The 27,659-nt window shown below is 41.1% G+C and overlaps 1 protein-coding gene across 2 annotated transcripts; it reads right to left on the bottom strand.

Moving 5' to 3' along the window:
• Nucleotides 1–259: 259 nt before the first annotated feature.
• Nucleotides 260–22,577, bottom strand: COCH (cochlin). 2 transcript variants are annotated; one of them, XM_066552520.1, is made up of 11 exons: nucleotides 22,451–22,577; nucleotides 22,329–22,373; nucleotides 16,650–16,806; nucleotides 10,266–10,399; nucleotides 9,038–9,103; nucleotides 8,159–8,203; nucleotides 7,924–8,071; nucleotides 6,797–6,900; nucleotides 5,164–5,390; nucleotides 2,987–3,503; nucleotides 260–2,301 (listed from the first exon to the last, which is right to left on the bottom strand). In XM_066552520.1, exons 1-11 carry the CDS (start codon nucleotides 22,473–22,475, stop codon nucleotides 2,126–2,128), a joined length of 1,644 nt encoding a protein of 547 aa, XP_066408617.1. In that variant the 5' UTR covers nucleotides 22,476–22,577; the 3' UTR covers nucleotides 260–2,125. The 2 variants fall into 2 exon arrangements, with proteins under 2 accessions (XP_066408617.1, XP_066408618.1); XM_066552521.1 differs by having other exon boundaries at nucleotides 9,038–9,100.
• Nucleotides 22,578–27,659: the final 5,082 nt, after the last annotated feature.

The following is a 27,659-nucleotide window of genomic DNA, read 5'->3' as shown; positions in this document are numbered from 1 at the left end:
AAACTGCTCACAAATGCTTGCTGGCACATAAACATTGTATCTTTAAAAAGTATTTTCTATACTCCCTGAGTGTAATAAGAGTGTATGAAGGGTGCCAGCAATGTGGCATCACCACTCCTGAGAAATGGAAATATGTGGAGACTTAGCTCTGCAGTTTTCAGTGTCCCAGAGATGCAAACCTGCTTTTTGTCTGATGAATGATTGGAGTTAAAGCTGCCTATTTCTTTGCAACAGCAAAAGCAAAGTAGGAGAGAAAATGTGATTCTATCAGCCAGCACACTATTTATATTCAGATGATTTAACTAGCATCACACCTAATGTGAACAAAACTAAAACTTCAATATTGACTCATTCAAATGAAAATATTTGTAAAAATAATACCCTTATTATTTGAAAATTATTCAGAATTTAAGATCATACAGTTAGGAAGTATCACATAGAACTTACTCAAGCTAAACTATATGAGGTTCATCATAAAAAGACTTCTGTGTTATGAGATATCAAAACAGATGGCAGCACTCCCAGTTTTCTTGCAATATATATTTCTATAAAAAGTTTATAAACTAAATTAATTTAATTTTTGCACAAAGTTGATATAGCATATGAATTTATACAGCAAAGGCTTAATACTCTTAGCTATAAACACATAACAAAATTAAGGATAACAATTGCTAGAAAAATACAAGGAATCTTTGCCATTTATGTTTAGAGTAATATATAGTCAGTTATAAGTTATTAAAAAGTGCACAGCAAAAGCCCAATGAATACAATCCTTTCTGTGCCACTCCATAACTACTAGAAATTTTACATAGTGGGGGAGAGGAAAAAAGGGAAACCCCAGATTGATAGGGAAAGTGCTGTTTTGTTTTCTACTATGCATTTTATTTGCAAACCCCCTTTATTTATTCAGAATATTTGGAGTATGTTATTCACACCAGGACTCTGGAATAACTTGGTGAATATCACATGATTTTAACCACATATGTGTGCATATAAATATATCAACATTACTAGGTATGTAATCAAATGAAAGCCTTTTTCAAGAAAACTGTTCTTTCATCTTCAGAAAACCTCACACAACTATAAAGGTGTTTTTACTACCATTTTGAAGTTGTTATTCTCTGAACTACTAAATCCAACTTAATGTGTCTGCCTACTCTCTTCTTTTCTGACCATGTAATCTGATATAAATCCATTAGGTTTAAAGGTTTGAGGTACCTCTGGACTTGAATTTGAATGTTTTCAGTTCCCACTGTGTGGTCTTATTTAATCTCTTGGCCCAAGATTCCTGTCTCTAACTGTCTGGCCAATAACAACTTTGTCAAATCAAGACAGTACAAGGCAGCAGACAGGAAATATCCGGTTGTCAGTTTTATTTGGAATATCACTGTTGACTTCAGTGGTGCAGAAAGCAGCAGTAGTAGCTAATATATTAGGATCCACATTCTCTACTGTGCCTTAAATGCCTTTAAAATTCTGTGCTAAAAGAACCAACCAAATAGATCCACAGAAATCTGTGGGTTGAAGTTAAATGACTTTTGATATAACATTTGCCAACCAGATCCAACAAAACCCCAACTAGTAAAAATAGACTCTTTCAGCTACAATCTGTCATATCTTTTCTTAAGCTGCCTGGCAATAATGGATGTTGCACAACAGGAGCACTGAAAGTACTTTCTGTTATCAGCAGAACTCTTTCCAAAGATACAAAATTGTAAGCTACAGAAAGCTTATTGTAAGCTACAGAAAGCTTATAGAAGGTAGTACCTTATATTTAAAGATTTTTTTAACTCCTAAGAAGGTATTTAGCAAGTGTCAGAAAAAAATGTCAGAGCTGTATTATTTCTTCTCGGTATCTGCTATTCTTAAGTGCACGATATGCAAATCTTTGAACTTCAGGATGCTATATGCTTGTTGAAAATATTAACTGTTGGCCAAATCCTGCACTTCAGGATCAAGTACAAGCTCACAGAAATCTTTGACTGAGTACAGAAAAAAAAAGTAGCCCTTCTTCTTCCTCTGTATTGTGATGGCATATATAAGAATAAAACATCTGTACTTTAGAGGGACCATTTCAATTTCATGTTTTTTAGTTTCAAATAGTAATAGTGAACTGCCGATTTTTTTATTGTTTAGAGTCCAAAAAGTCTTTACAGATGCCTCTAATAATATCAGGAACCATCTGCTCCAATCCCGTGAACTCCCTGGTGAAGAAAGTATGAGATTCTCTTGGTTCAGAAGCCATGTCTTTCAGATCATCCAAAGGTGCCCAGGCAACACCAACAGAGAAGACTGTGATTCCTACAAGGAGGAAATAAAAAGACCATTTTGCCTGTAGATACAAAAACCCAGCCATTTCTACATTAATGAATCAATGTGGATTTGAAAAGCATGTTTCAACATCTGCAATCTGTCAAAGATAATTAGATTTTGCCACTAACACCAGGAATTAGATTTGACTCAGGAGAAATCCTGAAGGAAAAATGAGGCGTCATAAGAGCTAATGTCTGAGTTGTTCTTGTAGCGACGCATAGGATTGTAGCAGTTACAATGTCAGTCTTGAAACATAAGTAACCCTGTGTAAAATGATTTTGGAAGTAAGTTTGGTTCCTTTGTGTATGCTTAGTGCCTTTATATACTCATACTTCAAGCCTCACCAGCCCAATGAGCTTTTTTGGCCACAACTGCTTATTCCCTTCCTAGATGATGGTGGAGCTACTTGGCTCATTATTGGCTCTACTCTTTGGGGAAATGAGACTGGGTATATGTTGATCCCTAAGCTGCCATAAGTGAGTCTAGTCATACCTGGCTCTGTATTACTGGTTGCTGGGGTTTGTTTCACCCTAATGGCAAACAGTTCCTAGGGGGAACATTACATTTTGCTGAATTCCAAGTAAGATTTTGCAAACTTTAAAATCTTAACATTTGCAGCACAGCAGAAATAGGATGGATCAACTTCCACTGCTTTTCAAAATGCATAACTTACCTGCTTTTTGTGCAGCTGCAGCAGGTCCTCTAACATCATCATAAGACTGACCATCGGTCAGAACGATGAGGAAATTCTTGTTAGGTCCATCTTTCACTGGCCCAAACACATTCCTGGTGGTGAAGGAGATGGCATCGCCGGTGGCGGTGCCCCCGCTCATGTAGTGGATGCCGCGGATGGCCGACAGGACCTTGTCCTTGGTGACAAAGTCGGTGAAGCCAAACTCGGTTCTCTGGTCGTAGGTGAACTGCACGGCTGCCACCTTGGAGCCGATGTCAGAGATCTCAAAAGCTTTGGCCACGTTGCTCACGAACTCAAGCACGAGGCGGAAGTTGCTCTCTCCGATGCTGCTGGAGCCGTCGATCAGGAAACCGATGTTGACGGAGTTGTAGCAGGTCTTGCTACACAACATCTGCTCGTGTGAGCACAGCTTTTGCACAAGAGGTTTGACATATTTAGTAGTACCAAACCAGGTGGGCATTTGGTAAGAGAAGAAGCCGTTGTTTCTACAGACAGCCTGTTTGAAAACATAAAGGGAATGGGTGAATGCCAACTGAGCAGTTCAATGGATAATACTCAGACACCAATGATTTTTCTTTCAAAAGCAGGTTAGAAATTAAGCCTCGTGGTGAGAACTTAGGATGGGTTTTTGTGTGATTGTCTTTAAAGAAATTGAAACAGCTGCACTTGAAGTCAATGTAAGGCAGAAAGCAGCTTATTTTATCCAGTAATAAAGCCAACCCTGCCACCCAAGATCTGAAAGTTTTCAAATAATTTAACTTTTTTCACAAGAAGTGCAACAATTGGAAATCGTAATTTTGTTTTGTGTACGTGAACAAAGTCATGATACTAAATAGTCAAAGGACTGAAATTTCTGTATTTTTGCTTATACTCTGATAATTAGCCTCTGTGTTTTCCCTTTGAACTTGGTGAGACCTTTGGATTTTTTATCTATAATGTGTGACAAACACAGAGTTGAGCAGAAATACAGCTCCAGGTCATTCAGAGTAAAATTTCTTTTCCCCTAGCTTCCATCAGATGCATGTGAAGTACAAGGTAACTGAAAAATGGATTAAATTCAAAATCAGCTCTCCAACTAATCCAGCTAAGATCAAAATACAGAAGGAGAGGAGAGGCCTCAGCCACTTAAGGTCTTTCTGTGTCTGTACAGGTACAGACAGTGATAGTACAAGGCAAAGAGATCTCCTAAAATAGGAGAGATCTAGAGTAGATATTAGGAGGAAATCACTCAGAATAGTGGATGCCTCTTCCCCAAAAGTGTTCCAGGCCAAGCCTGAGCTACCTGGTCTATTGGGTGGTGGTGTCCCTGTCCATGGCAAGGGGGAGGGAAATATATAACCTTTAAGGCCCTTTCCAACCCACACCACTCTATGGTGCTTCTATGGTGCTTCTGCCTTCAGTACCTCTGGGGTCAGCAGATAGATATCTAATCTCTAGAAGAAGCTGAGCTTTAGTCTGTTTATGCCATTTCTGCTGAAATTAGACATCTACAACCTCCCTGTGGACAATGACTGATTTTCTCGCTGCAGAGTAAGTAAAGACCTACTGATCAGAAAGCTCATGTGAGAGAAGGTGATCGGTGTTTGAATTCCTGCTCTAACTCAAAAGGAACAAGATCCAAAACTCTGCTTACAATATCAAAATCTTGTACACAGGCTTGCTAGGATGTGTTTTTCCATAATTTCTGTCCTCTTAGTAGTGAAAGTAAGTAAATAATTATCCACAGATCAGGTAAGAAATAAGCACCTCCCTGTCTGCCCTTTTGTGAGAGAGAATGTATCAAATCAGTATGTCATTGATTTGGCACATTCCGCCATACCTGAGGTAGGGGAATTTCCTACCCTGAGAGTCTTCGTGCAAACACAAATTCCAGGAGCCACAACTTGGCCAAGCTTCTGAACTGGGAGGACAATGGTACCTTTGTGTGGCCCCTTTAGCAAGGAACAATCTCCAGTGTTTCTTTAACCTTCCTTCTGCTCATCTTTTAAATCACTTATGAGCAGGGGTAATTTAATCAGCTGGTTTGAGAGAAGATTTTTATGTTATACGTGTATATGAGTTATTATATGTACATAGATTAGTTCATTAGAATTTTACTGTAAATTCTCCAGAATTATATTCATGACTGAAAACCAAATAATGACATTCTTTCTTACTTTGTCCACAAAGCCAATGTCTTGTACCATTCCCAGCTCCTCTGTTGTGGGTTTTGCTACAGACACAATGAACACGTTGACTCCAAATTCTCTGGCCACTATGCCAGCTTCTTCTAGATCATCTGAGGGCCAGCCATCCAGGAACACTACAATGATCTTGGGAATTCCCTTCCGTGCTCCATTTTCCAAAGAGAAGAATTTCTGAGCTGTGTACTTCAAAGCTTTGCCTTGGTTTGAAGAGGAAAAGAACAAGAAGAAATAACGCATACAGTGATGGTACATTCTGGGATCAGCTTCCCGTCTGAAATTGTGCAGGATTTATGTTATAACTACAGGACTAAGCCAGCGCAGCATTGAATTGGTGCCCCAGGAAATTTGATAATAATGACGCTTGGGCAACCTCCAAATTAAAAACTAATGACCCTAAATCAACACCCCTCCCCCCAACAAAAAACCCCACAGATAAAGCTGAGGTGGAATTCCCTGAGATGTTTTTTTGCTCATGGGTCTAGTTTCCTACTAGCAAGTAGGTATATTAGTACCTGCCAAGTGGATTGGAAAGAAGAAAGTTCAGGAGCTACCTAAATTTAGCTTGTGAAATGCAACATAATTAGATGCTTGGTTTCAATGTCTGGCTGGTTTTGTCTGTGATAATTAATTTTCTTCAGATTAGCTAGTAGGGACTGAGTTTTGGATTTGTGTGGAAAACTGTGTTGACAGCAGGGGGATGTTTTTGTTATTGGTGAGCAGCTCTTGCACAGTGCCTTTCCTGGCTCTTGTGCCACCCTGCCCAGTGAGAAGGGTGGGGGTGCAGAGCCAGGACAGCTGACCCCAAGCTGGCCACAGGGATATTCCACACCATAGATGTCATGGGCAGCATGCAAAGGTGTGGGAAGGAGCATGAATGAGAGGGGACATTTGGAGTGTTGGCATGAGCTGCTAGGTGAGCTGGAGCCCTGCTTTCCTGGGGGTGGCTGAACACCTACTTACCCATGGGACATGGGGACTGATTTCCTTGTTTTGCTGTGCTTATGTGAGTGGCTTTTGGTTTCTCTAATAAATTGTCTATCAATCTACAAATTTTCTGATTTTCCTCTTCCCAATTCTCCCCCCATCCCACTAGGGGAAAGTGAGCCAGCAGCTGCATGGGGCTTGGTTGCTGGCTGGGCTGAACCACAATGTCTTCTCACCACCACTTATTCTTTACTCCTAGTCTAACTCTTTAATTAGCCACCCAACAAGAAAGAAACACTAAGCCTTTTATGAATTTGTCCCAAGATATCATTGATATCATTCTGTTACTAGTGAAAAGTCAATTACTGTTAAAATTCAGGAAGCATTTATACAAGTATAAACACTTGTACTCAAATGTGTAATAAGCATGCCTAACTTCTAGAAATTAAATTAAATGTGAGATGTGACAATATTTTAGTGGAAAATCACTGAACCTGATTAAGGTAAGTGTGGCATGTAAAACACTTCCTGACCTATGTGAATTATAGGAACTTCAACATTTACACACACACACACACACACACACACACACACACACACACACACATATATATATATATATATATATATATAAATATATAAAGAAGTAATTTCTGTTTTAGGGGGAATATGAACTCACCTGTATTGGAATTGCCTCCTCTGAAGCCTAATTCTTTTATGGCAAACAAAACTTCTTTTGTAGCAGTAAAGTTTTTCAGATAGAATTCAATTTTTGGATGTTCACTGTGGAAAAATAAAACAGAGTAATAAGGTTCACTTTTCATACTGGCATTAGCAAGCCAAAACACACTTGGAATAGTTTTGCTCATGATAATATATATACTAAAATGTAAGTGTGCTTCTTGCTTAGTAAGTCTTGCAATCCTTAGGAAGAGGAATTATCTGCCTGAATGGATAAATTAAGGACAGCCTGATTCTCATGCTTATCAAACAGATGATAGCATTAGGTTGAAAATACATAAAGAAAAAAATGGAACATGCCAGTCATTAAACTAAAGGAATCTGTGTAACTAAAGATGGGCAGGTTTTCTACTATTTGTAAGACAAATACCTTCCTTATAAAAAATTCCTGCAAAGTGCAGTTTGAGTGTTTTGATTTGAGCAGTTCAAGGTATGCTAGCTACTGACAAAGAAATTAAAGACTTTAAGTATTCTGTCTCCGGATTTCATTTTTAATTTACAGTAGAAAGCAAAAACAAGTGACCAGTTACAATTTGAAAAATATCAGCTGTAATATTTTATCAGTTAAAGATAAAATATTTATTAAATATTAAAATAGATATTAATAATTAGAATAATTAAATAATATTAAACATTAAAATAAAAATTTTAAAATATTAAAAAATTAGATCAGGTAAGAGCAGGTTTTTGTTTTGTACATGCACATAGCCATTAGGGACTGTTCTCTCTACAATTTTTAGAAACTGGCATCTCTCTTTTTCAGGGTGTTTCCTGCTGTTCTACTAAGATGAGATGCAAAGCTACAGCAGAGGAGCTGTGAATCATCCAGCTTCTCTCTAGTCCAATATCAAATATCAGAGACAGAAAATGTTCATATTTGTCATGTCCTGTCGCATGCACATCTCAGTATAGCACAGAGCAAACAGTGCTATGGCTCAAGAGTCTCTTTCCCTTGCTATTCATCAGCCATTATTGAGTGGTATTGTTCTGCAAAAGGAGAAGTGACATATTAATTGTTTTCTCTTATCAATTACTCCATTATATTTTGTGTCGATCTGTTCTTACCTGGCCTGTACAACCCCAACATGAGGCCCTTCTGTTCCAATTCCCAACATTACAGCTACTTTTCCAACAAAGTTTTTCTGCAAGTTAAACCTACGTTGGCCAATGTTGTAGCTTCCATCAATGAGAAAGGCAATATCAGCTTTACAGTCTGTGAACATGCAAAATAATTATACTTTTTAACATCAAATAAATGTTAGGATTCTGCTTTGCAAAAGTTAAATCTGTGTGTTCTTACCTTTGTTTCCAGCCTTTTTATCAAGAGTCTTCTTAGGTCTTTTACCTTCAGTGAAAAAACCAGCATGGATCATTTAAGAACAAGAAGATGAATGGACTGAGGTAAACCAGAAAAAGCTCTGACTAAAGAAATTACAGTGCAATCTATCTGCAGTAGGAATTGTCAATCATTTTAATAATTAAACTTGGGCTACTACTGCTTTGCTCCTTGGAGAATATTCTTTTTCAAATGAAACAGCTTAACCTTCCTTTCTACATCTGTCTGACTGATTACTGAGTTTTACAAAGCCAGGTGGATTTCTGTACCTCACCTTCCCAAGTGCTACTGTTTCTCAGTTAGCAACCCTCCTGTACAATGGATTTTTAATGGTTTGGAAGCAAACCATGGTTTAAACTGTAAACCAGGTGGTCTATTCACAAACAACATCAAAGTCCAGTATTTATACAGCGCTAGCTTTCATTAAAAGGGTTTAATGCAGCGTTTTCTGTGCTGAAAAACAACTAAATTTCTGCTATGCATGTCCTGAGAGCACTCAGCTGTTCAGCAGTTCTGTAAGAAGGAATGCATTGTCTTCTCTATGGCTTAAAAAGAATGAACATCACATGAGCTCATGAACTCTTACCTTCCTCTGTGTTATCTCTATTACTTTTCAAAAACCATTCAATTTTTTTTTAATTTGCATGAACATTAGTGAGATCAGAATCAATCTCCAAGATTACATACAATTCCTATATTTTTCTGGTGAAAGACACTGCAAAACCAGATACTGCAGCTCAAAAACAGATGAGTCTCATGAACACATTCTCTTAGGCAGGGACTTGCCCACTGCAGTGCATCCATCTGGAGGGGATGATCTCCCCTTGCTGAGGGATCACGCACCTGTAGAAGGACGGGCTGTGGACACTGATCGTCCCACTGCTTCAAGGGCTGTGCTCTTGGGACCTGCTAAAATGAGAGTACTTTTACTGGATTTTAGTGTTCTTAGATGAAGTTACAAGTGCTTGAAGAATTACTGTACTTGCAATAACATTTCTTTGTCGTCTGCCATTAGCTACTCTGGGAGCAGGACATGAGCCTAGACAAACCTTTGGTGTAATCCAGTCCTTCTTTTATAGGTAATTAATTTCTGCATTTGAAACAACAGCAGCTGATGAGTAACTACAGCATATATATCTGATGAGAGGTTTTGAGCTGTAGTAGCCATTATTTCCAGCAGATAAAGAGAGGACTTGATCTGGAGAACTTGATTTCATCTTCACCCTCACCAAAAGCACCTCTAATTTTAAGTTCTTAGCTAGCAACTTGCAATGAGCTCAAGGAATACAAGTATCTTAGAGATAGTAGGCTGAATTTTAGCTGTGTAAACATAAGAACACATAATAGAGATCTGCTTCACAAATTTTCTATACTAGCAAACACCCACTTCAATATTTTTGAAACACAACAACACACACAACCAATATGTTTTCTGCATATAATTTTATGAGGGTGGTTTAGCCTCACCTGAGTGGCAAGGCATGACAACTGGTTTGCAATTAGGCAATTAATAATTAACAACTACCTCAACAATGGGGACAGAAACTTCTGGACTAAACCACTACTTTGCACTGTAGCTTAATGACCGCATCACATGTTAAGTTGATGTTATAACTATTTTTGGAGGGTCAGTTTTCTCTTTGCATGGAACACTGCACAAGGTATTTGAAGGGCCTGACAAAGTGCTGTTCCCTGCACAAATGCAGGCAGAGGGAGAGAAGGGATAAAACTGAATGGCTGGAAGTGGCAGGAGGACTGGACTGCAGTGGCAGGATAGCACTGACTTTGATCAGCTTAAACTGTCATGGAACTGTCCACTGCCTGCTATCAAGTCATTATATTCCAAATAACTGACCCATCTTTATGTATCAGCTTCTGTTACAGACCAGCTACTCTAGCTGGAATAGTTTTTCTTTAGGTAATTGAGGAAAAAGTTAAAATAATGAATTAGAAGTGAAACCTTCTGTTGCTAAACAATCACTCTCTTAATGCATACAGAAGCACTGAGGAAGTGTCCCATGGTTCTGCCAGAGCTTCAAATATAGTTTGCAAAACAGTGTGATCCACCTACCAGTCACTGAGAAAGATGAAGCCCATCTAGAGAGCACCTGAGACTGGATGCCATTAGCATTTACAGCAGGGTAGTTTTCCTGTCCTGGGAGAGTTTGTACCCTCACAGCTCCTCCTGTGTTGGTAATCACCCCACTAAGGTTGAAAAAGAGTTGGTATAAATCAGACATTTTAGTCACAAGAAAATGCAATACAGGTAATACCATCATTAGAATTTTTGTCACCAGCCTTCTCAAAAAGATGCAATATAGGCAGGCAGTTGTGTTCAGGCTAGAACAATCTGAAAAGTCTTTAGAAGAAACTATTCTATAGAGCATCACACAGATTTATTTTAAAAAGTCAGGAAAGCCTAAAATTCTGGCATTTAGACTAATGCAGAACAGCAATGCTTCAGGCCATATCAATTCCTAAGTGACAGTAAGAAGATCAGAACTCTCAGATCTCTTATTATTTTTAGAGGTCAAAAGTCAAAGTTGTACTTCTCTAAGAGGGAGGAAACTTGATGCCTTGTAGTATGTGGGCAGGTACAGCTCAGTGGGAGACAAGCAATCATTTCATGACTATATAAACACAGCAATGCGTGCCTTGGTGTTTGCTTTTTGATTCTGTTTGGCTTTCTGCTTGAAAAGACAACCTGATTTAACATATTGTGAAAGTAGAATAATCAAGACCAGAGTTTAGAAAGCTTTACATATATTTCTGATAATATGAGATCTGGATATCTATGGTAAAGGCAACTTCCACGTGAAATTCTATTTGGAGCAGTGTTAAAAGACATTCATTCTTCATGGATGTGACTTGCTGTCTAAATTGAACTATGATTATACACGTTTAATTCTAGTAGCTTGGAATAGTTTCAAAATATACAGATATATTCTCATCTAGGAATACTTTATAGAGTATATAGACAAAGGAGCTTTAGTAAAGTTACCCTAAATTAATTTAAAATCAGATTATAAAGTTAGCAAATACAAACAGCACTTTATAGTTCTTCAAAAAAACCAGTGAGATAAAAATCAGGTAAGAGCCATTAACTGGTTAGTTTTAAATGACAGGAAAATTCAGTAAGTTAAAATTGTCTTTGAGAAAAATGACACATAAATATACTTAGAATATTTCAATGTACTTAGAATATAAATTTCTTCTCCAGTACCTGGTTCTCTTAGGCATTCAAGCCTTCACAAGTGTCTCAGCCTTAATGGATAAGGAAATGTGTCAAATGAAATGTGTTTACTTAGAACAGTTCCTATTTTAAGCTTGTACTTGCAAATTTAGTGATGGTATTTTGGGCTTACATCAGCAAACCTGATCCATGCCCAGGTTAGCTCCTAAGAAGAGCTCAGGATCTCTTCCCACTTTCTTGGTTGTGGACTCACAACTTTGAGTGCTGAACTGAACTCAAGAAAAACATTCAGATTGAGAGCTCAACCTAAGAAGCATTTCTGGAAACAATGATTTAAACTTATTATAGGCACACTGTGATCAGTGTTGTCTACATCATTCCATTTTTTCCATTGGTCTTTTCATTTTAATTGCAACAATAATTATTAATTACATTTCATTGAAAATTCTAGAGGAAAATAATAATCTACCTAGTCTCCACTAGGAGAATTTGGAAGCTTTACAGTGAAGATGGAGTAGATTTATTTGCTCCTTATCTACTTGCTGAAAATGAGTCTGTATTTGAGCACAAGTCAAAGTTCCCTGCTGCCTTCTAAAGATAAACACTTTGCACACAACAGCTCTGCTACTTTTAATGCAAGTGGGGGCTGATGTTAGATGTGAATGTAACATGACCTGTAGCCTTATGAAACTTATTCCTTCTTTCTTGCCATTTTGTTCTGTAGGTGAGTTAACAGTTTAAGGCCATCTTTTACAATATGATCAGTTTTACCTGGGGTGTTTCTTCAGGTAGGTCTACTCAGAGTGCATGTTTATATCTGCTGATGTGGAGCAAACCATATATTGCCAGTTCACCTTTGTGTTCTGAAGCAGACTGGCAAATTCCTTTCTGCAATGATTTGGGATTGATTTTTAAAACAAGATTTGCCCTCTACGGTTCTGCAATGGTTTTTAAAGAGTGAAGAAGTGCCTGTGCATTCCTCAGAATGACTTATGTCACTGCAATCTGCTTTGCTTTTCACTGCTGTGCTTTGCTCCTGTGTGACTGACTTGCATGCCATGGCTGCTTTGGTTAACTGGAGCTCAGCAGATTTTCCAGGACCAGCTTTCACTTCCCTATTTATTATGTTATATGCTACTGCCAGTGCTGCTTAACACGGACTGACAGTAAAAGCTGTCAGTCCATTCTCTTGACTAGCTTGTTAATAACAATCTGTAATTTATACCTAAATGGTATTTTTCACTCAAAAATGGACACAAACAGAAAAGCAGATACACACAAGGCAGTAATCCTGTACCTCACTGCACAACAGCTTATGAAAGAAAGTGTACCAGCCAAGGGTAGCAGAAAGATCTTATAAAATACAGGACTAAAACATACTTAAAAATCTGAACTGAATCAAGATAAATCACTACACTAAATCCAAGGTTTTTAAGATCCCCATGCACTTCCTCAGTGTGCAATAAGTGTTTCTTTGCACTATTGGAAAAAGAGATACAGGGTGTTGCTGAATTTTGAATGAATTTTTCAAGGAGTCTACACATCAAAACAGATGCTTAGACCACAAAGAGAATCTTCTGGCCATGGGAGGTGATCCTTATAGATGTTACTACAGTCAGTTTATCCTCAGGGACTTTAGGCAAGAAAGCTGAATTGCCTGAATTCCCATCTTTCCTTCCTACTATCACCACTTGCAAACTCCTTCCAAATAATCAGCCTTTCTCCACCACCCCAAGAATTATCCTCCTCATCTCCAAACTGGTGTCCTGCTGCTGCCTGATTGCCATCAATCACTGATATGGAGCCGCTCAGGATTTCATGCCAGCATCCTCTGGACCCCTAAGCAGTGTTCTTTCTTTCTTTCTTTCTTTCTCTGCACCCCTATTTGTTTTGGCAGGAAAGAAGTTCAGCAGCAGAAACAGGCATGATAACATTTCCCAGGGATCTACAGCTGCTCAGGAATCCCTTTGGCCAGACAACCTTTTTGTAATATTCTTCTAGCAAACACTGGGGCAGCTCAGGTGCCATTTGTGTTTATGGGCACTTTGTGGCCAGCTGAGTAATACCATGATATGCTTTTGTTAGACTTGAGTTCTGGGACCCCAGTGCTTAGTGAGAACTGGTTTCACCCTTTGACAAGTTAGGAAGGTTATGAAAAAATTTACATGCCTATTTAACATCTAAATACTAGCACATTGGACTAAGTCTCCATTTAGTGGAATTGGCACTGGAACAGAACTGCACAAGCTGAGAACCTAGTCCTTCATTTGACCTTCTGATTATTAATCCAATTAATCACTCAGTGGTAGATTTAACTCAGTTCTTCATGCCTACATAGTGTCAGCCTGGTAGGAGGTTCTCCATTCTTCCCTCAACAAATAAATCTTTAATCCTTCTGCCCAGAAGAAGAATAATATTAAATAAATATTTTGTTTCCTGAGAGTAATTACACATAAAATGAGAGAAAAAGCCAAATATAACAAGCTAAAACAGGCAGAAAGATCATTCATCTGTAGTACACAGAATTATTTGTAGCTGAATTCTCCTAAATTATTTTCATGTATTACATAGTATTTTCTTGCATTAATAACTGCCTCAAAGTAATGGAACTTAGTCATAGGACTAAGCACTATTTGATTTATACAAAATTAAGGACTCCAGCCTCAATGTAGACCCAGCATGCAAACTGAAGTGTATGTGGAAGAGAGCCCTGTTTAAGAAACTGAAGGAGCCCCACTCCCACGACTGATGGTTCCTGAAATGCTGGTGGTTGGTTGTCTGACACGTGGCAGGTGACACAGGGCCAGGACCCCGCAGTGCTAAGGGTACAGAGCTATCTGCACTCACCAGGCAGTGACAGGGAGGGTACACCTGCTTTGAAACGAGCACTTGCTTCAGGTATTTGGAAGAAATTTACAAAATTTTCAAAGCACAGATCTATTTATGTCACAATAATGGCAAACTCCAAGCACCTATTGGGAATGTCTTCAGAAGTTTCTTTCATGCCAATATGGATTTTAGACATTGCAACACAGAGCAAGAAGGAGCAAGTATTTTCTATGTTTTTGTTGGATTTTGCAGCCTGCACTGAATTTAGCTGAGAACTAAACAGCTGTTGTCTCTTCTCCATGCATCAATCCTTTTTTTCCAGGACTAGTTATGACTGTTAACAGTTGCAGTAAAGCCACCAAAACATTCTCATGTAGCAAATTCTGTTCTGAGAATGAAATGCCAGCAGAACTAATAGTCTTCAACTTAAAGACAGTCTTCAGAAACAGCAGTTCTCCTAAACAGTTAATTTTTCACCTTTAGTCTGCTTTTTCAAAACCCCTTACTACAGTCTACCACACTCAAAGACTTGAATAAGATTAATTTAAATCCAATCTGGAAGACAGACTACAAAGGTGAGTATATTTTAATCTCTTTATCACTATTAAAGCCCTCAGTATTCTCACAATGTCTGTGGAGAGAGACTTAGATGCAGGATGTACAAAAAGCGTTGCATATTTCACAAGAAGTACAATTTATGTTGACTCTTACTATGGAAAAACATGGATTTTTCTACAGCCTCATGTTTCTGGGCTGGAGAACAGTAGTACACATGGTTTATAAGGTACAAACTTCAGTGAAGAGCTAAGTGATACATCATAAAATAAAGCTTGTGCTTTAATATCTAGGGGAAGACTATGCAAACAATGAAAGAAATATGCCTCTGCCATTTCTTGTACCTCCTCCTTCTGCAGAAGCATTTCCCAGCTGTGACAGAACTGAGCCCCAGCAGCTTTTGTGGTGGGACTTTGCCAGCAGTCAGTCACTGACAGCCTGGCATGGGGGGTTCAAGAATGCTGCCTGGTTGAACTGGTCAGGAACTTCTGTGTCTTTTCAAAACATTCAAGTCTTTAATCTCTTTAGGAAAAGGTCTTGACAGCAAGAGCTTTTTTCTCTTTAAAGACATCTTTGGCAAGAAATGGAATGTTAAAATAAATGGCTACATCACTAAATACAAACATTGCCTCAGGAAAAAAAAAAGACAATGGAAAGAAATCTCAGTTTTCCTCAGTTCAAAAACGACAAACAGTAAAAAAAGCAAATCCAAAGTCACTACCTGCTTTTGATCGAGACATTCTTCACAAACTTTTTTTATATTCCTCAGCTAGGAAGAGTGAAGAATCAAAGAGTAATATTTTTAAACACCTATGAAGACTCTTAAAACACACTAAATGGAGATCCTAATTCTTTTTACAGAAGCATCAGAAGGAAGCCTGTCTAACAATAAAATACACATGGAAACATGTAAATATGAGACAAACTCTTCAGCTTTAAAAACAAATAGAAACAGACGCCCATGATACCTCCCAAGCTCCTTCTAACTCCTCCTATAGTACCTTAGCCCCTAGATTCTTTCACAGCATTTGAGAAGTTCCAGAGTTTCTACTCAAAACCCCTCCTTAAGTCAATTTTTTTTAAAACAGTTCATTTTAGTTTACTTAGGACTTTAAACGCTGTACAAGAAGCCCAAATTTTGGAAATATTTTTAAAAGTTATAAAATTTTAATTGACATTTTAAATAAGATTCTAGATAGTAATGACAGCTTCCTAAATATTACTTAAAATGCTTAGCATGGGTTTTTTAATGGCATTTAAATTGTCTAGCAAGGAATGTTAACTCAAGAAGGTTTTATTTTCCTCATTTATCTTCTAGCAATTTATATTTCTGTAAAATTTTAAGTTTATAATTGTGGGTATTTTAACATAAAAATACTCTGATAGCTGCAGCATCACATCAATATGTTCTCATAGAGCTTTCTTCTGTTGCTTGATGCTAAAAAAAAATTACAACCATTTTTCCTCTACTTCTTTTAAATAGTTTGTTTGACACAAGATTTTAAGAAAGTCAGAAAGTGAATCTGCTTTTATTCTTCAATTAGTTACTATTTGTACTGTATCCTTCCATATCTACTTGTGATAGAAGTGATTTTACAGGGAAAGACCACCTGTGGACAATGCTGGGCCATGTCAGAGAAAGTTGACAAAACAGTTTGGAGGAACACTCAAACAAAACTCAGATAACTTGCAAGCTGCACAGACATTCTTTTTATTTTTCCTTGTTTTCTCTTCTCCCAGTGACATTCCTATTGAGTTAATAGGACCCAAAGTCCAGAGAGATTTTTGCTATGATGGCACCAAAAGGCTAAGATTTGTTAGTGTGACAGAGACTTTATAAACTCAATTAGCACATGGGTTAGCAATGATCTGACTTACCTGTGTATGGCAGCTCCACAGACACTCGAAAGAGAGGCATAAACTCCATCCCCAAAGACATAAAATTGCCACAGAGGACAGTTTGCTGGGCAAAGGACATCTTCTGTCCCCTTTCTAAGGTCAAGTCCTCTTGTAAAGCACGTGATAGCAGTAGAAGCTAAAGAGAAAAGAAGAACTTTTGACCTGAAAATCTTAAGGGTTTGTTGTTGGGATTTTTTTTTTCAATGTCTCTACAGTTTCCAAGTTTAAAGCAATATCTGAAATTGAAATTAGATACAATGCCTATAAAGATGTCTTTGGAGCTTACAAATACACAGTTATGACAAGTAAGCACACACTTCAAAATTACTTATGGGAAAAGAGTGGCAGGAAAAAAAACTCCCCTGAACAAACAACATTAAAATAATATCAAGGAACATTACATGAGGAAAAGCAATCCATTTCTGTAAATTTACTGCAGAGACAGAAGGCCAAGGGGAAAAGCTTTGAGGGCTGATAGACCACAGATGCAGGTGGCAGTTTCCAAGAAAGAAACTAAATCACTCTGACATCCCCACAGAAAACTCCAGCCATAAGATATCTATGAATCACTTGGGAAATTCTGAATCCTCTCTCCAGTGGCATTCATGAAGCAAGTTGACAAGTTGACAGCAGCATTTCCCTTAGCCTCTTTCAATAAATCCTACTGAGGCCAGTGTTAAAGAAAAAAAAAAAAAAAAGAACACACATCTCATTGCTCCAGTGATACAGTAACATCTAGAACATTGGTATCTGTTCATTACAGTGAAGTTTACATCATTATCATCGGGCAGAGGACTGTCAGATTCATACAGTGATACAAAAGTTATTTATTCAGCTGAGGCACATGCATTTTTTATGTAGAACTCTGCCTTTTTTCAGAAGTTGCTCTCCAGGTTACCATCATTAAGCTTTCACTGTGCTTGCCTGTGTGCAGTGAAGGTATGCAGACACAGATTAACATCAGTACACAATTTCACTTGGCAAACTGGTGCTTTTTCTTTTGAAAACATTGAGGTCTTTATCTTGCATGGTGACTACCATCCTCCTACTACACAAGATAGCATAGTCCCCTGCTCTGTTGCACAGCAAATTTAGAGATTTGGCTTAGATCATTATCAATTCAGCAGCACAAGTCCAGCCCATGCCTGGCTGTTTATTCTGAAGCTCCTAAGGCACCTAGAAGATGCAAGAACCTTTTATAAATGCACCTGGAATACTACCTTTGCACAGATGAAAGCTGGCAGAGGCTGGCCAAGGTACCAGTGCATGCATCACAGCATCATATGCCAAGGACTGGATGTTTCAGGAATCAGTGATCTGTCTCTCACCTACTTTTCTGCCCACTATTTTCATTCTTGCCCTGGGGTGTTTCCTGACCCCAACATATGCTGCTTATAAATGAAAGCACTTGGAGCATATGCTGTTCTTCATCAGGGGATGGAAAAGGTGATACCTCCAGCTAATCTCACTGACTTTAGAGCTGAAAAGCAGAACAGTTGCAGCCAGAAATGCAGAGTGAAACATGTCTGTTCATTCTGTGTAATTTGAACACACACATTCATCATCTATGCATGTAATTTTACTCTTAATTATATACAATAGTCATTAATGCTATGCTGAAACAATGTTAAACTACCTAATCACATCTTCCTGAAAAATCCTTGCTGCTATTTTTTAGCACAAACATGGGACTTGTACATGCTGAATCTGCCTATATAGTTCAGATTAAGAAGAAAAGAAAGCTGTAAGCACATTTTTATTTTTCCTTTCTCAAGATAATAAAAGCTGTCTACCTAGCAAGAACTAAAGTGATTCAATCTGATTCTCAAGTATTTTAAGAAATAAAAAAGTTTCTTTTAGGACTTAGTCTTACCTACTCACATCCTAGACATGCTTAATCTTATTTAATTGCCTTAAAAACAAAAGATGGAAAAATCAAGCAAAATTGGTGCTTATACCCAGAAGCTCCATGATTCAAGGTCAAAAATGCTATATTATTGGTATATATTAGTAAAAAACCCTGATTTGCTTTCCTCTTTGAGTCCCCTAATCCTTTCATGGAAGTTCTACAAGTGTGTTTGCTAATTAATGGGCACTGAACAAGTAGTGTCCACCAAATGACACCTAGCAAGACCATCAAAATCAAACAGCAGCTGCAAGGCTGGAAATCCTTGGAGGAGTATTTGCAATAAGCACCACTGGTAATCTCTGCTTGTGCCTCTCACCCTGCAACATTTTTCCAGCCTCTAAAAGTGCAAGACACCACAGGAAGTTTTAACTCCTGTCGTTTCTAATGTAATGTACTTGACTGAATTCCCTGGCTGGCTGGGCATGCAAAGACAGTAATTAGATGTGTCTAGCTAACAAACCCTGCATTGCTTGGAGATCTGTATTTCCCTCATCACCAGGTACTTACTAATTACTGTCATGCGGCAGGCTTTTGCACAGCACAGAAGATGGGGGAAAAAATAATCTTTCTGTGTTTTCCCTGGCAATCAAAACACAGAAATCCATTGTAGGCCAGCCACAGGATTTTTCTGTACTGGCAGCCTAAAGACTATCATGATCCTTCTCTCAGGCTTCCAAGGGAAGGGTGCACATTGCTGCTGTGTGAACTGAAGAGCTGACATGCTGGAGCTAGGGGATTTAGCAGTTCATACCTCAGCTGGATCAGCACTGAGGTAAAAACACACACTTTGAGGAAAATAATGCTCTTAATTAGAAGCAAAAATGTCACTTTAGTATTTTCTGTAGGTAGATTCAGTTTTCTCTAAGCCATACCTCTAAAACAGAGACTAACGTTAGAAGTGTTTGGTGAAATATCAAAATGAAAGCAAATATTTTTGTTGACTACCAAAATTAAGACTTACATTATCAGCTCTGCAGTGGCTTTTGTTCTTCCCTGTTTGTTAATGCATCATCAGCTATCCAACCCACAAAACTTCAATGATTTCATTGCAAACATGAAAATGTATTATTGAGGTCAGAATACTAGAATATATAAAATTATTATTTGACAGCTTACATACTCATCATTCTAACAAATTTCATATATGATATTTCTATTGAATTTGAAGAAGTGCTTGGTTTTGTTAGTCCATCCAAGATATTTTAACATGGCAAAAACTGCCAAAGAGCTGTATCTATATATAAGGTAACTGAGATAAAACCTGTATGTTTTAATCACTGTAATTGAAGAATGCAAGAGCAATAGAGGCATTTCTTTCAATACTTATGTGGTGCAATACTCTAAATCCAAGTATTTTTGCAAGAAATAAATATAAGTTCACAATTTACAGGAAAGGATTCAGTTCTAGACTCCAACCATTCTGGACTCTGGTGAAGATGTGAGACCTATACTCTGTTACATTCAGTTAGGCTTTTAGAACCACAATAAAACAATTATCACCCCATCCTGTCAAGACACACACCCTTCAAGCTTCACAGAAACACACTACATCAGAGTACCCTATGAAAGCAAGGTACAAAGAAAATAAACTGTAATTCTTCCTGATTTAGGCCATATTTAACAGTAGGGATGAATGTCTTCCATCATTGTTGATTGTTGACCTAAAAAAAGAAAAAAAAAGCAAAGACTCACTTATCTCTTAAAACAACTATGATTTCAATCATTCCATCAGTTTCTATCTTTTTGGTGCCTCTTGCCATGTACTCTGATTTTGCCATGAATAACTACCTCTTATGTCAATCTATAAAAGTTGTGACAGTTTTTAGCATGAGCCACTGCTTTAAGTTATTCTAGAGGATTAAAACCCACAGGCAAAATCTGATCTTTTCTAATCTTGAAGCTTTCATGCGTTGCTTTGTGGAAACAGTTTGTTTATGCAAAGGAAAAAAAGAATCTTATGTACATTATTACAAAATTAAAAATAGGGGTTCCTACATGAAAAATAGCCTTATGAGTTGTAATATAGAGAAGTACATCCCTATTATGCTTCCTATTCTTTTAGTATTTAGTATTTTTTTTCAAAAGAGAAAGATTTTAGGTCCTTTTTTACTTTGAGGCTTCAAACAAGCCTGTTTTTTCTATCTTATGCAAGAAATATCAACAGTTGGAAAAAAAAAAAGACATACTAGTAAACCTATATTTCATATTTTGGAAAACATGTTCACAGATTACTAATTGATGTAAATCTCCAGTACATATCCTGATCTGGACAGGGGCAATGGGATTTAGAGTAACCTGGTCAGAGCTATATAATTCATTTCAATCTGAGACCTGCCCTTTTCTCACCAATGTAAGGCCACTTGCCATCACATGGCAGCGTTCACCCACCCACACAGCCTCGTGTGTGGCAACCAGAACTGCTGCACTTGGCAGCATTTGTATCCATTCCAGTGGGAGCACAAAGAAAGTTTTGAGATGCTCCAAGATCTTCACAAACACTATGAGCCTAAATACAGTAGAGTCTAGAGGAAATTAATGCTTTTTCACTGCTTTGTGCAACAGAATTTAGGCACTTTTATAAATGCAAGTTTCTAGTTCAATAACCAAATGCTGCTGAATTTAGGCTCAGAATAATGGTAAGAGGCAATATCTTACAAAAACAGTTCACATTAATGATATTTTAGCTGGTTCCAGATACCTTCAGGTTACAGTGGCTTCTCCAGCCCTGAAGGAAGCATCCCAGAAAGTATTAATTTTTTTCCTGCCAGACTGTCACCACTTCATGTGTAATGCACCTGCAAAGTAAAAAAAGGGAAAGAAACTGGGGGGTTAGAGTAGGTTTTCCATTGCTCTGCAATTTTTCCCTTTTATTAGCCATAGCAATTCTGTAACAGATAGCTTTCATCAGTTTAGCACAAAAGAATTTTCCAAATCTTTGATTCGACACAAAATGAGCAGCAAATCCTGATTCCTAATAACTGTGAAATTGTTAACAGCCATTCAGAAAAGCTTGGGGTCACTCACCTTCTGCAGGCCAGGCCTGCATCTGGAAACATGTTCTTCTGGAGGCTCCTGTCCTCCTTCGGTGCATGGTTCCACTGAAAGGGGCAGACAAACTGCTTGCGTCCTTCTGTCACATATTTCTCCAACTGCTTCCCGTGGCTCCTGGTTCCCATGGAATTATTCTGGTTCTGGGAGAGCCTGCTCTCCAGCAGCAAGGATGTAGTCCCACACAGGATGGTACAACAGGCAGTCCCTGCCATAGCCTGCTAGGCGTCCTAAGCATGTTCTTTCGCTTTCCAGGTCGAAATAATGGCAGGGCAACTTTAAAATGTTTTTAATCAATTCCATGGTCTAAAATATGCCAGAGATCCTCAAATTGCCAAGCACTGTACGAGTGCCTTTATAACACACACAAACACTCTCCCCCTCACTCTTGCTACCGGCACTCCCCTCGATGGGGACACTTGTCACCACGGCGCTGCTTCAGCCCGTGCCAGGGAGGAGTTTTCACCCCCGTCTGGAAGCGTTCCCAGACACGCTCCGTGTCCCTCTGCAGGTTCCCACCGGCCGGCTCCGCGCACCCTTCCCAGCGGCGGCGGCCCCGCGTCCGCGCCCGGCCCGGGCTGGGCTCCCCGCGCATCCCGGCCAGAGCGCCGGGACAGGGCAGGGCCGGGGCAGGGCCGGGCACAGACGCTCCGAAGGGGAAACCCCCGCGGGATGCGGAGGGGGAACAGCGGCCAACTCACCCGAGCCGTCGCTGCCGCGCACCGGGCCGGAGAGCAGGAAGGCGCCTGCGAACAGACAGGGAGTGGGTCGGGGGCTGCTCCGCGCCCGCCCCGCCGGCCCCGCCGCTGCCCGCGGTACCCACCGAGGAGCAGGGCCGAGAGCCACATGGCGGCACCGGGGCGCGCCCGCACCGGGGGCAGCGCAGAGCTGAGCCCAGGAGAGCGGCGGAGAGCGGCGTGCCGTGCGTGCCGTGCCGTGCCGTGCCGTGCCGTGCCCGCACCGCCGCCGAGCCGAACAGCGCACAGCAGCCACCGCTCCCGCTTTAAACCTCCGGCGGGCGCATGAGCGCGGGGCGGGCGGAGGGAAGGAGGGCGCGGGCGCGGGGCTGGGCAGCTCCTCCGCCGCGGGGCCCGGCAGGTGCTGCCGGCCCTCCCCCGCCGCGCCCCCCGCCGGCTCCTTCCGCTGGGAGCGGCGGCCCGAAGCAGCCGGCCGCGGCTATGCGCCTCCCTGCTCGCTAACTCGCCCGCTGCGGACGGGCAGTGGCGGTGTGAGGACGTTCCCGTGCCCGGGGAAGCGCCTTCGCGGTTCGCCTTTCCGCCCCTGCCCGCGCACCCCTGGATATCCCCTCCACCCACGGTGCTCCAGCACCTGATGGCAGGTGTCTGTACTCCAGATGCCTTGGGAAATGCGAGCGAGGTGTTAGCGACTTCGCCGCAGCCTCTGCCTCTTGCTCGAAGTTGAGGGCAGGGACAGAGCTGTCGTGAGCACTGCGAGGTGCGGCGAGGGGTGCCAGGCTCGTCCCGCCCGCCCCGGGCCCGTGGCCGCAGCCGCCGCCGTGCGAGAGCCGCACCTGGTCCCGCTGGGCGCTGCACGGCGAGGAGCGGGGGGCATTGAAGCCTCACTGAATCATTCCAAGAGATGGAAATACCCGGACCGGCGCTTCGGGTGTCGTTTGGTCTAAAGCGTTAGCGCAAATACTGCAGGTGCCTGCCTTTCATTTAAGTAAGACTTTGCTTAAATTAAATTAAAGGGGGGGGGGGGGGGGGAAAGCAGCAAAACCAAAACAATCACCCCGCTAAAAACCGACTAACCAACCGAAAACCAAACCGATCAAACCAAGCCCCCCGGTTTACAGCCCGGTCCGTTTCCACAGCCGAATGAACACACGCACGTGTGCTGTGAAGCCCCGGCTGGCGCTGATGTGCTGGGACAGGTCACTTGGGAATCGTGGGCAGAGGGCAGAAGTGCGTGAATTTTAACGAATGCCTTAAAATCACATTTTGTGGCGGCTGTCAGCGTACACTGCTTGATTTCTGCTTGGGACAGCTGCTCCCGAAATGAACTCTTGAATATAACTAAACCTTCAGACTTCATAGGAATTAGGATTTGCCGGGGCATAAAATTAAGTGCGGGCGGGCGTTGCAGCCAGCCCTGAGAGCGACTGGCTTTGGGAGGCAGCTGCTCAGAACAACTCGCTTTAGGGCTTTTTTAATTTTACTTTTTTCTTCTTCTGAAGGTCGCATAAAAATGCTCTTTGTGAAATATGTCTTCGTATGATTGAAAATAAATATATTTGAGGACTCTGCAATCCATTCAGAGGTATGTGGCCCTTAAAAGCAGAATAGGAAGTATGACCGGGTAAGTTATTAGTAATTTGTTGCTTTTCCGGAGTTTAATTCAAGCAAAGCACGGAACTGGTGAGAACACGATACCCCTTTCCCCCACAGCTTTGATCGTCCCAGCATCACATTTTTGTGCTTCCCACACAGGATAAAGGTGGTGATGCTTTCCTCATGACAGGGTCTTCTCCTACGGGTGCATCTCAAATGCAAAATTATGCAAGGCGGATGATGCAGATGTCAGGAACTTCTACTGGCGTTTCTCTCAGCTTCTCAGGATCCTGAGATCTTGTCGAGAAATTCCTGCTCGTCAGCAGGCTCCCTCCACAGCAAGAGGTGCCCTCGAGTGGGTCGGTCACATTTCGCCTCCGAGACAGAGGCCGCCGAAAGGTGTCCCTGGGCTCTCCTGCCGTGCGGGGTCTCCCGCTGGTGCAGTCTACTCGGAACAATTTTTGTGGCAACCCTCGTTCCCATTTCCTTATAGCTGAGGTATTTAAGAGAGAAGGGACATGTGCTCCATTTTTATTTTTAAAGAAGAGCTCTGTGCAGCCGGAGGGCGCGCAGGGGGCGAGGGCAGCCCTGGGCCGCCCGCCTCCCTGCAAGCCGAGGGGCGATCCCCGCTCCCCCCCGGTGCCCGCCAGCCCCGCTCCAGCCGGGCCCACGGAGGCGGCACGAAAGCGGAGCTCAAGCCCGGCCCGGGCGGGGGAGATGGTGTTGGCTGGTCCTGGGCTAATGTTTCAACTTCTCGGGGGGCGAGAGCAAATTGCTCCGCAGAAACTGGCGCGTTGGCCGCAATGCAATGTCCCGGGACTACCTTCCTCCGGAGGTCGAGGGACAGGCAGGAAGAACAGGGAGAGGCATCCCATTTATGCCGGGAAATACGGGAAATGCCTGAACCGAGGGAGACTGGCTGCCCTGCCACACAGCCCCACAGAAACTTCTCTGTCCTTTGTGTGAAGAAAGGCTTTGTGCAAAGATCAAAAAGGACAGAAGAAAGCACTAATTAAATTTTAAGCCCTATATTCCACTTGGGTAGGAAGGACCCTTCCTGTGCCTTGCAGTTTACTCGCTGGGAAAATACATTCACCCGTCCTCATTGCAGTCCTCCGTTGCCTCCTTTCTACATTTTTATTTCCTTCGATTCCCTTTGTTTTCTAGAGTTTTGTGTTTCTGGCTTCTCCCTGCATTCCTTTCAGACCTACAATGCTCTCCTTTACACCTTCTTCACAAAGGCTACTTAAATCATCCTCTGAACTGTTTGGCATTGACTTGTGCATGTCACCTTCAATTTTATGTTCAAGAGGTTCTGAGCTGTGCTTGAATTTTTTTGTTTGAAACCATGCTGTCTTGGGAAAGGCATTAAGGAGTTGCCAGGAATGCTGGTATGAGACAGGCAAGCTGATGCCAGGCTGATGGAGCACACACATGTGCGTGGTGCTGAGCAGCCATCTGTAGCAAGGCTATTTGGTGCCTTAGAGACAGATGATTTGAAGGGACTTCAGAGGGGTACATGTAAGTGTTACATTGACTGTGGACACAGCCCTTTTCCTGACATGGGGCTCAGTTTGTCAATTCACACCATTGCTTTAGTTAGGCTCCTTTATGAAACATTAGTTTTTGTTTTGTTCCCAAATTACTGCCTTGCAAGTAAAACAAACAGAATCATATCCCCTTAGGAAAAACATGTTGAATAAATAAAAACATTCAAGCCAGAAGAAGGAAGCAAATGATTGTGGAAGCAGCACCTAAAGACTGTAACAGGATTTTTTGATACCCTCTGTGCTGGGTGACAGGGGAAGCGCTTGTTTATGTAAATATAATGCATGCATTCAGATACACAGCATTAAGCAGCACCAGGGCGCAGGCTGGAGCACTGGAGCTCTGCCACTGTTCCTGTCCCACTGCTGGAATGCTCCTTGGCAGCCCTTTGTCCCCCAGCACCTGCTGGGCTGCCAGCACAGGGGTTGCTCCAGCCTGGAACCAACGCTGCCCTCTTCCTGTGGAGGCAGAGAGTGCTCCCACGCACGGACAGGCGCCAGAGCATGGCAGGTGGCCAAGGCCTGTGGGGACACCTCAGCAGGGGCTACAGGGACAGCAGGCACCTTGTCTGGCATTGCACGGCCTGGAGTACTCCCAGGATGGCTTTTCTGGAGTGGCTCTTTACTATAGCCAGAAGCAGTGTGGAACCACCCTCCAAAGCACCAGCCTGGCAGCCTGAGCACTGAGGAAGGCAGGTGGTTGCAAGGTGCCCCTTTCAAGAGTTCAAGCATGACTGCTGGCAGCAACTTCCTGATGGGCAGCACACCCTCATCTACCTGCAGTTTACACCTTTTAGATCAGCAATTCGTTTCATACAGTAACTACAGAGATCTGTGGGGAGGGACTGGATGTGAGTCTGTCTCCCCTCTTCCCAGGGTTTTCCCTTTGAGAAGGGAGAAGACCATACATGATCAGTACTGATCTCACCTCTGTCCTGTCCTGTTGTGTGCTCTCCAGGTTAACCTGAAGGCTTGTCCTTACTATGATGTCTGAGGAGTTTTCATTTTTCAAGATAAAAATTTAACTATGTTTGTTACTGTGGGTTCTATTACTGTATTAATTCAAATAATTATCTTATATGTTTCACTGACATGAGGATTAAAAAAGAGGCCTGGGGACAAAATAAGAGATAAGGGCAAACAGATTAAATTTACTTCACATATGAATTTTAAAAACACACGTGACATTGTAATGATTATTTCAGAAGTAGTTAATATCTCTGGATTAATCCTTGGATGTTTACTTGGGATATAATGAAGACCTTTGTTAGCTTGGAGGTGTATTTATATTACATTTTGAAAACCTCTTTGTGTTAAAACATTGAGGACTCTTAAATAATTAATATAGACAAGGATGGAGCCCTGCTTCCATTTGCTGACCATTCACTCTCCTGTTTCACTTGGTGCAGCAATGCCACTGTGTGCAGGAGTAAACTGCCAGTCAGAAAATCTCTTTTGTACACTGAGAACTGGGGATGCTGGTATCTGTGGTGAAACACAGATAAAGGTGTGTGCTTTCTGGAAGCAGAATTTCAAATCCTATTTCTGTAGCCAGCACCTGTAGTCTGAGGGTTCATCCATCTGTTCAGTCAAGAGGCTGCAGGTACTGCTTCCTGTTCCTTGGGCACACATTTCTTGGAGAAATATGTACCTTTCTGTAAGCAAGGCCCATTTTTCTGTTCCATATAAACATTATGTTAACCCTGAATGGAAGTGCCTGATCAGAGCCTGTCTGTAGTCATATGGCTGTTGTTGAATGTGTGGCTTCTGTTATTCCTGGCTCTGTAGTTGGTGAACATGCTGTTCCTTCCACTTCCTTTGGTAGCGGTCATCTGCACATTCTGAGGGTAATCCAGGGCACCACACACACACACACACACTGCAGCCATTCTTAAAAACACAAATTCTTTGTCTTGCCTTCATATGAATATTATTATACATTATGATACAGGTATCATAATGTCTGATCTCTGTATTATTCTAATTTTTTGTTTAAAATATTTTTTGCAGAATTCTAATGACAGCAAAGTAAACAGATTTATGATATCTATTTAGGTACCGTTATATCTTTATTTAATACTGAGATTCTGATAACACTCAGAGATTTCAGAAATAATTGTGTTTCTGTCATGTTCAGTGCAATATAGGCTTGTAGGAGAATAACTGTTGATCCAGGGCAGTTTGTAGTCTCTAG

The sequence above is a fragment of the Molothrus aeneus genome, chromosome 6, assembly GCF_037042795.1.
Source record: "Molothrus aeneus isolate 106 chromosome 6, BPBGC_Maene_1.0, whole genome shotgun sequence".
In the NCBI taxonomy this organism is placed as follows: domain Eukaryota; kingdom Metazoa; phylum Chordata; class Aves; order Passeriformes; family Icteridae; genus Molothrus; species Molothrus aeneus.
The sequence above is the reverse complement of the archived record's forward strand: the minus strand, read 5'-3'. Positions and strand labels throughout refer to the sequence as shown.